This window comes from Frankliniella occidentalis, unplaced genomic scaffold, assembly GCF_000697945.3.
Source record: "Frankliniella occidentalis isolate FOCC.00 unplaced genomic scaffold, Focc_3.1 Scaffold91, whole genome shotgun sequence".
Lineage (NCBI taxonomy): Eukaryota > Metazoa > Arthropoda > Insecta > Thysanoptera > Thripidae > Frankliniella > Frankliniella occidentalis.
In genome coordinates, this window is record NW_026267220.1 from 966,538 (window position 1) to 978,276 (window position 11,739).

The window sequence follows — 11,739 nt, forward strand, 5'->3', positions numbered from 1 at the left end:
AAATGTTATCAGTAAATATGTATACCACATGAGATGGAAAGAAGAGTAGACTAAACTTTAGCTACTTGATAAAAGGAGTTAAAAACCCACTCCACATTGTGCACAAAAAAGCAATGGTTGCTTTAGTTGGTGCAAATGTGCATCAGGTCTCTCTCACTTCAGCTAAATCCAAAATTTAAAAAAAAATGTAGCAAAAATTTATCCATTTCTACAAAAAAAAGGGGTCACTTGAAAAGCCAAGAGAAAGAAGGGAATAAAAGCCTGAATCAAAAACACACACGCTTATTTTCCTAAAAACGAAAGGACATTTTGATTCAAATTAAAACATGGTAAACAAACAAATCACCCTCACCATCTAATTCCTCCTCAATGCACAACTTAAGTCTCAAGGCAACATCGGTCATACTTCTAAAAAGCTGGTAGTTGAAGAGACCGGAAAAACGTCTCTTTCTGTAAATGTTGATGAATTAATTCACTTTTGGTACAATAATTGGTTAATACTACAATTGCCCAATAATGTAAAGAGAAAATATTCCAATACTCTGCACACTTGTTGTGAATCTTCAGCTTAACCCAATCCAATACTGAAGAAAAGTTATAATGAATCAGTGCAAGAAATGCAGTGCATAGCAAACTCTTGTGCTTTGGGAAATCAATGCTAAGAAGGTAGACAGAAAAGCAAGAGAAAACCAGTATTAGTGCCCATTAGCACAATGACTTTCTAAATACAAAGGCATCATCTTAGACTGTCACAACTTACATAAAGAGAAAGAGAAAAATAAAGAAATTGTAAAAGACATACAGTAGTGGAACGAGTCAAGCATGAAATAAGTATAGTTGCCTTTTCATAACTACTTAGATATAGATATATAAAATCCATTCATATATTTTATGTACAATTTAATTTGAAAACTCCATATAGAGATTTGTCTTCCTCAATAAATCCTTCTACCCTTCATTTATACAATATCCTTAAGTATCCTCCATTAATCAAAGGACTTCACATATTTAAGGAGGAGTTTTCTTAAATACCTCTGTGCTACGGTTTGTGGTTCTATTGACTGGACATTGCAGGTTTTTAAAATGGAAGGTACCAGCTTGACGGCTGAGTGCCAAGTACATAAATTTTTGAGGAAGAGAAAAAACTATTCAACCAGTAACAAAAGAAAAAAATAACACAAGATTCACCATTTAATTTGATTTGTCAAGCCCAACCAAGAAAACAGACAACAAATAAACACACAATAAAACTTACACTCTGAGACAATATTAAAATAAAAAGGGAGAATTTTTCTGCAAAAAGTATTATTTGTTGAGAAGTTATAACAAATTCATCAGGGAGAAGTGGAGACAATCCTCAAATGATAGCCTTGAACAAATTCCAACATGCAAAACTTGAGAACCAAAAGGACAGCAGAAACATATGACATGTTCAATAAAGGAAATGGCATGACAAGACTATGACAAGGTACAAATGTAACATTAAACCTGTGAAGGCATGAATGGAGAATGTGCCCCCAACTTGTAATGACATGTTAATTGGGATATTATTGGGCAGACCTCAGAAACAAATATTCAATCTACTTAATTTAAAAATTTTGTAATACTGACGACATATAATTGTACTTTCCCAAAGTTAAAACAAAAGCTAAATGTGCAGTCTAAAGTTCATGCAATTGAATACCAATCATGTACAACTCACAGCAATCATGACTATGTTTGTTTGATATGGAATGCCAAAATGTAGCCAACGAAAATAAATTCAAGAATTACTGTAAGAAATTCTGTAACAATATTGGTACATGACAGGTACCACACCTCGAGCAGACTTTTATCACTTTAACAATGGTCCATAATTGTTGCCAATACTGACATCACCACAAGGTAGGTAGAAAGGGGGATATGTGCAGTATTGGAACAATAAGACTAAAATACCTTAATTTCTACATTTCAAAAGGGAAACTTTCTGGCCTGGTCAAGATGGATCCAGCAAAAAGTCTACGGGGTAAATGTGAAGTGAAATTCTTACTTTTTCTCCTTGAAATATTCCTTTCTTTTCTTGTCAGAGGGGTAAGTAGTCTCAAAACATGGTCCCTTCATTGATACCTCATTAACCTTTTCAAAAGCAGCTTGTCAGTTGCATTGTAACCAGCAGAGAAACTACAACACGAATAAGCTTAACCAGGCCAGCAAGTTGAAACCATTTTGAAATATTATTTTCATATATAACTACACAAAATTTTGTAAATTTCATCAGGTAGAATGTTAAATGGCACATTTTCTTCCGCATTATCTGGGCCAAGTTATGGATAATGAGGAGAGTGGAAAATACTTTGTACATAATCTTCAGATGTTAAATATAACTCCATACTAGTATAAAGGATGTCACACATGTGGGATTAAACATGTGAAATATTTATCCATACATATATGAATTTGCCATTCATCAAATACAGTCTTGTGAAATAATTCTCACGAACCCAACCCAAAACAATCATGCAATTTTTAAAATTACATTCATTATGCCATTTTGAGAGGGCAGGTTTTGGTCCAAAGTAGTATAGTGCTATTTTCATTGGCACAAGATATCATGCCTGCAAGAGGCAAGAGAAAAGCAGCATGCCCTCCCAAAATAGGCTTAATGAATATGCAAAATTCAACAAACATAAAATTATACACGCATATGCAGAAACTAGCATGTAACATAATATACACATAAAGCTATTGAAAAAAATAAAATAAAGAAAATGGTTGATTACAGTGATAATTGATGATGAATAGGAATAAGTACATTCTGGTAAATAATATACATAAGATATTAGATCAAAGCAGGAAGTGCTATGGTTCAAACAGACCCCAAAACAACACAGTCCTTCTTTACAGGAACCTACAAACCAAATTCATAATACATGACCAAATGATGCATTCGAGTGATATGATGTACTTTGTGATCATCAGTCTGTATCAGTCTAGCAGCATGCCATCATCGATACAAAGTACCAATAAGAAAGTCAGAGAATAAAAAAGATGCAGCGAGCATCCTTCATAATCTTCAGAGAAATGATTAGTTGATTTATGAAAACTCTAAAACACTTTGCTTTAATGTATATAAGGTAAGAAACGGTGGAATATTGGTAGAGTACCTATAATTGTTGAAAACTAACCTAGGTTAAGGTACATCACTTCTTTCAAACCAAACAACCTATCACCTCACATGTAACCAAACAAACCTCAACCTCACAAGCCAGGTCATCTATCACTCAAATATTTCACAGTGCAAGACAATGAACCTACATATACTAGACAAGTTAAGACAATATATTTATGATCTGTGGAGTGATGCAAGTCACATAAGAAATTGTAATCAGAGAATAAAATACTGTTTCAAGAAATTGAACTATAAATCATCAAAAGAGGTATGTCAATCAAAATACTGAATAAAAATAATAAAATGGATCCAAAGCACTTTGAAAAGCATAGGTCAATGAATTGCAGAAACAAGATCAAAAGACCAGCAATACTTCCACTGAGACAAACACTTAAAGAAGCATAATACATTACCGTAGTTCACTTAGCTTAGTAACCTCTCATCTTGAAAATACCAAGTATGGGTTTTGAGAAGTAAATACACATTTGGCATGCATCAAACAAGAACTAAACATGTGACTATTTCTCAAACATCATCCTTTGCTTTGAAACAGAGAACAAATAAAATGCATTTTTCTGCTTAAGGTCACTTGGAAGTCAGCAAAGTCAGTCTGATCAATAAACACATTCTAAAAGAAAAGAAAAAAAAGATGATTCAAAATATCTACTTAGAACTAGCATGAACCAAAAGTTAATGAAATTTCATCACATGAAGGGGATAATTCTCTCATTACGACAAAGGTAGCAATGAGGGTGAATGTGCATGGGGATTCTGTTGGTGGGAAATATGTGCATGGTGTGATGGGTGGGAAGGATGAGTCAGCTGTAGTGGCTGCGGCAGATGGTGCTGCTGGTGAGCCAATTGACTCAAGTGGTGATGCTGGTGGTGATTTGCCTGCATTTGGTGATGGTGATGCTGGCTGCCAAGATGAGCAGGCTGACTGTATTGATGGTGATGATGGTTGAACTGCGTCAGGTGGTGAAGGTGGTGGTGTGGATTTTGCGACAAATGGGTGGGATGCATCTGGTGATGGTTACTTTGCAAATGATGAGTCTGATGAGGAAGAGGTGATGGTATTGGGCTCATGGGAGGAGGAGAAGCCAACTGAGAATGCGATAAGGGTGTTGGCTGGGGCTGAGGTGTGCGTGCTCCATGATGAGACAGTTGTAGGGGCCTCATGTGAAGACTTGCTTGAGAAAGTGACGATTGATGAGCCTGTGCTAAAAGCTGGTGTTGGCTTGCATGGATAGAGTCATTACTCTCATTACTGTGGTTTGCAAGAAGAACTTGGCTGAGTTGATGTTGTGCAGCTTGAATAGCTGACTGAGATAACTGCGCAGCTTGGGCAGCTTGCTGAGCAGCTTGGGCAGCCTGGGCAGCTTGGGCAGCCTGGGCAGCTTGCATTGCTTGAGCAGCTTGACTTGCAGCCAAATTATTTGCTAGGTTTGATGCCAAGTTCGATGCCAGATTCGATGCCAGATTCGATGCAAGGTTGGCGGGTAGGTTTGACATATTGTTGAGACTATTTGATAGATTTGCTGCCAAATTGCTTGATAAGCTGGAGGCAGATAGATTTGAAGCTGCCAAATTTGCAGCAGAAAGGTTAGCAGCGGACAAATTTGAGGCAGACATATTGGCTGCAGAAAGGTTGGATGCTGATAAGTTTGCAGCAGACAGATTTGCTGCTGATAAATTAGCTGCAGACAAATCGGCTGCCGACAAACCAGGTGAAGCGAGATTCGACGATAAGTTAGCTGCGGAGAGATTTGATGCTGACATGGATGCAGACTGATTTCCTTGGTTTCCTAATGCAGCTGCATGGACCTGGTTCATATTGGAACCAGCATTGTTGCGGCGATTACCAGGACCAGGCTGGTTTCCTTGGTTTTTCGCACTACATAAGCCATTGTACACCCTTTTATGTTTCACAAGATTACTTGAACAGGAGAAACGTCGTCCACATCCTTTGCACGAGTATGGCTGGATACCAGTGTGCACAGCACTGTGAGTCACAAGTGACTCGCGGTATGGGAAACCTTCTCCACAAATTTTGCATTTGAATGGCCTTTCTCCAGTGTGCTTAACTTCATGACGCTTCACCTCACCCTTAGCTCTGAAAGCCTTCCCACAAAATCTGTAAATTTAGTCAAATGATTAGACAAAAGGTATTGAAACTATTGCAAATGTTTTCTGCACCATTAAAATAATGGGTGCACTAACCTGCACAAAAATGACTTTTGGCCAGTGTGAATCAGGAGATGAGTCCCAAGACTTCCTCGACTAGCAAAGCCTTTACCACAAATGGAGCACGGGAATTGTGGTTGTGTCCCACATTGACTTTCAACATGGATCTAAAAATTTTAAAATGATTGTTACAGTAACTTGTGTACTAATTTGTAACTTTCAAAATAATATTTTAGAAATGAACAACCATTTAATAAGGATTTACACTTACCACAAATGTTGGTTTCCTCTCAAACTGCTTGCCACAACGATGGCAGGTGAAAGGATCGGTCTTTTCCTTGGGCATGTGTTTTGATTTCATGTGATTCATCAGGTAGTCTTTTGTTCCAAAGAGTTTATTGCAGATTTCACAATTGAAGTTTCCTTCCCCATGCTCTTTGAGTTTGTGCCGGGACAAGGCTTTGGTGTTGTGGAACATGCGTCTGTAATAAGATGAAGGGGTATTGAAAATACATTTAAAGCTACATCTTTTAAAAATTGAGAAGAAATAATGGTAGCACTTACGGGCAGGCCTCACACTGAACAGTTCCAACATCACTTGCTCCATGACTAGCCTCATGATTAAGCAGGCTCATTTCATTAATGTATTGTTTGGGACAGAAGCGACATGTCATAAGTGACTTCTTGCCACCATGGTCACTGTGGGTGTGGTCCATGTGACGCTTCAAATTTTCAGGAGATCCAAATTCTCTATTGCAAAGGAGACAGCATGAATCTTTCTCTGTCAGTTTCTCTTTCATGTCTTCTGCAGTATGATTTGCAATATGGGCAGCCAGGCGTGATTTAAACCTGATGACAAAAATATAAAGAAAGATAATTAGCAATAATTTCTAAAATATAAATTTTTAGCATGAAAGAAAATAATTTTAAAAATTACCTTAGATCTTTCCCACATACACCACAAATACAGGGTTCTTTAGGTTTCTTTCTTTCACGTTTCTTTCTAAGCTCCCCATCAGGTCCAAGTTCTCCCCAGTCTCCACCCTCTATCTCACTCTTCTTCTTCCTCCCTCTCTTCTTCTTAACTTTCACTTCTCCTTCAATTTGTGGTATGTCACTTGCATCATCAGCAACATTGCCTTCTCGCGACTCATTCAGGCCATCTTCATCATTGCCATCCTCATCATCAAGTGGCTCTTCCTTCACTTGTTCCAAGCGCATTGCTTCGTCTTCACTGACACAATCAAAGAAAGAATCTTTATCACAGTCAGTATTGTCATCTTCTGAGCTAGAAACAGTATATGGACTCCTCTGCTTGTTCTTCTTCTTCTTCCTCCGTTTCCTCTTTTTCTCCTCTTGATGCATTTTAGCATGTCTGACAAGGTGTGATTTAAATTTGAGATCTTTACCACAAGTTGCACAGGTGAATTTTCCCTTAGCATTCTTCTCTTTATCAACCCTTCTATTCACAGTCTTGGATCCCTTTGGTCTTCCTCGTTTCCTTTTAACTGGTACTTCTGGTTCTTTCAAGGATTCAGTCCCACTGCCTTCTTCAAGTTCCACCTTGACAGGTAGGGGCTCACCCCCTTTATCATTATCAGATTCATCCATAGCCCACCAGAAATTGTCATCATCATCACTGTCAAACCTGTCCCTGAAAGGCTTGTCATTGTTAGCAGAATTAAAGTTACTGGCATCAAGAGGTGACGGTGAACTTCTGTCATCAATTGTGGATTTAGAGGCATTTGGGTTGGAAGTAGAGCTTGTGTTAGCATCAGTATGATTAGCAAGAGAGCTCTCTTCGGAGTCTTCATCTTCTGGTTCTGTTTTCACAGCTACAAGACCTGGTCAAGACAAAAAACATTAGAGAAGAACCCAGCAAAAGCTTTCATTTAATTAACAAAACAAACATTTCATGTACACACCTGAGTCATGATTTTGCTGATCATGAGGCGGTGGAGGTGGTTCAGGGGGCTGCTGTTGTCCAGATCCCCCACCAGCTCCGGAGCTGCACCCAGACCCAGAGTATGATGAAGAAGTTGAGGAAGATTGCTGCTGTTGACTTTGTTGTTGTTGCTGCTGCTGTTGTTGCTGTTGCTGCTGTTGTTGTTGCTGCTGTTGCTCTTCCCCATCAACAGGTTGATGATTCCACATATGGTTGGAACTGCTACTTGGGTGAACCCCCGGAAATGCAGGTCCATTTAGGTAGCCCAGGAAGTTGAGATGGTCCTGTGAATTGTCATCATCACGCTGTATGCGTGGTTCAGTGACAGGAAACTGGAGCTGCCTGTCACCTGCCGATAGAAGTGGCTGCTGCTGATATACTGAGTTGCCTTGGTCAAGGGGTGTCTGCGGTAAGTAAAAATACACATTGTTTTACAAGGGAGGAAGATTACAAGTTAAGAGGAAAATGCAGTTGCACAATCATAACAACCAAATTAGAGAAATTTAAGGAGAGTGACATACCTTTTCAAACACTTTGGAAATATGGGTCTGAGTTTTGTTGTGCTTCAGCAGGTTCCCAACACATGAGAAACGAACATTGCATACATCACAGGGAAAGGGTTTTACTCCAGTATGAGTTGTCATGTGAGTGACCAAACTAGCAGTATGAGCAAAGCCTTTACCACAAATATTGCATTCAAAGGGTTTTTCTCCAGTATGAGTGCGTTCATGAACTTTCATTTGACCCTGAAGAAAACAACACAGATATCATTAACAATAATTTTCAACAATCTGGGATATGATAATTTTTCTCCATATTGCACTCCTACAAACCTTTGATCGGTAACTTGCACCACAAAAACGGCATAGATATGCCTTTTCTCCTGTGTGTATTGACATGTGAGAAGCCAAAGAATCTTGGCTCAAACATTTCTTTCCACATGTTGCACACACGAACTTTGGTTCAGAGCCACAGTTTGATTCAATATGGTACTGAGAGAAACATCATAAAATTAAATAAATTTGGAACAGTGGTGGACAAATGATGCTTTTTCCTAAATAAATTACAACTTACTTTCATTACTGCTTTGTTGGCAAAGCTTTTACCACACTGGTTGCAAACAAACATTTCGGAAGCTGGGCGTTCATCTAACAGTTGTTTACCATCCCAGAATTTACCATTGTGTGCAATTCCAACATGAATTTCAAGGCGCTTAGACTTGGGGAAAGATTGAGAGCATAGGTGACACTTCCAAGTATAATGCATATCCAACTTATGCTGAAAGTAAACAAAATATAATTAGATTGAAAGTTATATTCTATCTTACAAAACTACATTTCCATCAATGTACCCACCTTTTCTCGTCTATCCCTCGATGGAAAAATTCGGTCACATGATCGGCACTGAAATATACTTTTGCCCTCGTGAGCTGCTTCATGACGCTGCAATCCAAAGATTTTGGTATACATCTTCCCGCAGAATTTACATTCAAGTGGATCACTATTGGGATACTTTAAAGGAATATCATTTTGAACATCGTCGTCACTGTCACTGCTTTCATCTGTCGACCATTGGTCTGTGTCTAGTCCAAATGGATTTGCACCACCAGAAATGTTATTCTTTTCTTCATCATTGTCATTGTTGCTATCATGATCAACACCATTAGCAAAAGGAAAATCATTGCTGAATTCTGTGGAAGGAGCACTTGCTGGAATATTGGATGAAAGACTCTTGGGAATACTCGGTGGGCAGTCGACACCTTCGTTACCCTCCTCATCTTCTTCTTCATCATCACCATCTTCATCATCCTCATCATCTTCCAGATCTTGATCTTCACCACCCAGGCTCATATTGAGCATGTCCTGGCCGCCGCTCATGTCCTTGTTGAACCGAGCGGCCAGCTCGCGGGCTTCAGACACCAGACCAGCCCACTTGGAGCCTAAGCCATAATCATAACCCTGCTCGCCTTTCCGAAAATTATCAGACGAATCACCTTTGTGGTGAGCTACTTCCATAATAGAAACAGGAGCTATGCTCATATCGGTGGCTGGAGGCAGTTTCATGGTTCAAACTGCTACTTCATTTTAGGCCGCACCTCTGTATCTAGGTTAGTCACCACTTCTACAATAGGCCTCTTGGTCTAGGAGGGCTTGTAGCCTAGCCTAGGCCACAGTGGCTCACTGGCCGAACCAACCAGTAGTGCTACATAAGGCTTTAAACCATGCCCAAACCTCTTCACGAATGTTTGTTGATATTAACAATGTCTGTGTTGATGTTTTAAAATAAGGAAAAAACACTGGAAGCTTCCTCTCACAATTATCACTCGCACAGGTTTTCGCTCCGAGGAAACTCCATGATGCTCTCTTCTAGACTTCACGGATGTCCCATTGTTCCATCAACACAGATCAAACACATAAGCAAAGTTTACAAACAAACTGAAGAACACAGCATCCTCCCGAAGAGGCTTAAAAGGTTATTTCCCCACTTATGACTGAATACTAAAATTTATTTTAATTCTGACGTTTAATGTTCGGGCGTCTCCGCAGCTTTCGAAAAGGCAGTGTAAAAAAGAACAAAACACAAGGAAAGTCCGTCTGCAAACCTGGCAAAGGAAGGTCAGCAAACGATCGTTCTGTGGCCTAAAATTTACGTCGTTAGATTGACTGAATCACACGATTTGGCTAAACGAAGCCCTAATCCACCTCAGGGCGCACCCATACCTTTAATATTGATTCAGTACCTTGTACCTTCACGTGTACGCCCCCACCATCGGGCAGTGGTGTATGTTGGGTTGCCTGCTGCCTAGGCGTCGGCAGTGCCAGCGCATATCGCAATTTCGCCGTTTAAGGGGTGTTGTAACCAGTAGGTGGTGGAAGTAGCACGAGAAAATGCAAATAATCACACAACCTGTGTTTTTCTACAGTTGTGGAGCGTCTACTTGGCCCATTTATTGGTTCTAAGCTGAATGGAGTGCCATAAAAAAAGCCACATCCCACATGACGTCATATCCACTAGCCTATCCGGCTCCATGAGCGGGACATTTGAAAAGCTAGTTTGCCCACTGTTCGGCAGGTCGGTATTACGATTTATTGAAAGTACGTGTGCGTGTGTACAATTCTTGATTTTTGTAATTCTGACCTGTGTTGGAGGTATTTCATACTTTTCCGATCAATAAAATAAACTATATTCCACTCTTTATGCTTTATGATAGTGAGAAAAAGGACATGAGTACAAAAGGTGTGTAACTAAACAAGGTCACCAAAAATCTTCTCTTTAAACTTTTATTTCATCTTTTATTTTCATTTTTTTTTGTATAAAAATGGAGTTACCTCTGACAAGATACAACCCAATGCTTTTTGCCAACTTGATATCAATGTACAAAACAACAATTACAAAGATGGAAAATTGTTGGCTTGTGCATATTTGCGCTTGCGCCGAGTGCATATTTTGATCCATTTCCTACACAAATCTAACAGCATTCATACAACATTGTGACTAGACATCATAGCTGTCCCCAAAGAAACGGTAATGCATGTTATAATGTTAGGACAGACATGAAGACAGAACACGTGGAAGAACATATGAAATAAAGTTATGATTGACCAAAAAATATACGTACAGAATAAACCTGCATTTCTACACAAACAAAACAACTCTTAAATGGCAGAAAGATGCATGCAATATACATAACACAGTTGTTAGAATTGCAATTGCAGACACAGTAAACACAAAATGAGTATGTAACACAGAAACAAATCACTGAAGATAATATAGCATGAGCTCCAAGTATAAATAAAAAGACAATGCACAAAATTATAATTTAAGTAGTGATAAAAGGAGTAGGCTGAGAAAGCTTATCTCTTTTAAAGGCCGATTCTTTTTTTTACAACCTACTGTATAAATACAAATTATTATGTGATCAACAATATGTTTAACCACCATAATATAGAAATCGATACAGCAAAATGGAGTGGGTAAAGCAAGCAAACAAAGCCAAAGAATTATTTTTTATCGTGTTTGGATGAAAAACCAATAAAAGTATGTGATCAAGCTCTCCTTTGTTCGATCAAAGCTGCCATATAACAATAGAAATGAAGGTATTTCACATATCCAGCAAACAGGGGTGATGTCATTTTGAAAGTAAAACAGGAATCATCTGGTTAGAATCAGGGAGATCAACTATCTGCAAAAATAATACTCTGATGTGGCAGTTTTTGCCCCTCCATCTTTGACTTAAGCAATTGTGAACCACCATCTTTGCACACATAAAATACAGATACAAATTTTAAAATGCAATTGAACTGCAACTTCAAACAAATGTTTAAATAGGGTTGTGATAACATCCTACACAGACAAACTTGATCACTATAGGCCGCAATTTTGTTTGCAAATGTTATGATCATCACAGCTGTCACAATGTAAGTAGAGCAGTTGTTTACCATCCCAGAATTTACCATTGTGT

The 11,739-nt window shown here is 38.7% G+C and overlaps 2 protein-coding genes across 2 annotated transcripts in view; both read right to left on the bottom strand.

Moving 5' to 3' along the window:
* Positions 1 to 1,173: 1,173 nt before the first annotated feature.
* LOC113204779 (uncharacterized) lies at positions 1,174 to 10,235 on the bottom strand. Its single transcript, XM_026420075.2, has 10 exons — positions 8,633 to 10,235; positions 8,352 to 8,555; positions 8,111 to 8,269; positions 7,799 to 8,023; positions 7,258 to 7,681; positions 6,270 to 7,176; positions 5,897 to 6,181; positions 5,604 to 5,814; positions 5,369 to 5,499; positions 1,174 to 5,282 (listed from the first exon to the last, which is right to left on the bottom strand). Exons 1-10 carry the CDS (start codon positions 9,338 to 9,340, stop codon positions 3,878 to 3,880), a joined length of 4,659 nt encoding a protein of 1,552 aa, XP_026275860.1. The 5' UTR covers positions 9,341 to 10,235; the 3' UTR covers positions 1,174 to 3,877.
* Positions 10,236 to 10,540: 305 nt separating this feature from the next.
* LOC113204783 (transmembrane protein 47) overlaps positions 10,541 to 11,739 on the bottom strand; it is a gene marked incomplete in the record, with an annotated part of 22,021 nt that continues 20,822 nt past the window's right edge. The window contains 1 exon segment of the mRNA XM_026420081.2: positions 10,541 to 11,705.

Excerpts from the sequence above, each read along its gene's own strand:
- LOC113204779 (XM_026420075.2), bottom strand. The coding sequence starts at position 9,340 with ATGAAACTGCCTCCAGCCACCGATATGAGCATAGCTCCTGTTTCTATT. Across the intron at positions 8,270-8,351 it reads CCAACAAAGCAGTAATGAAA|TACCATATTGAATCAAACTG; the intron begins GTAAGTTGTAAT and ends TGTTTCTCTCAG. Across the intron at positions 5,283-5,368 it reads CAAAAGTCATTTTTGTGCAG|ATTTTGTGGGAAGGCTTTCA; the intron begins GTTAGTGCACCC and ends CTAAATTTACAG.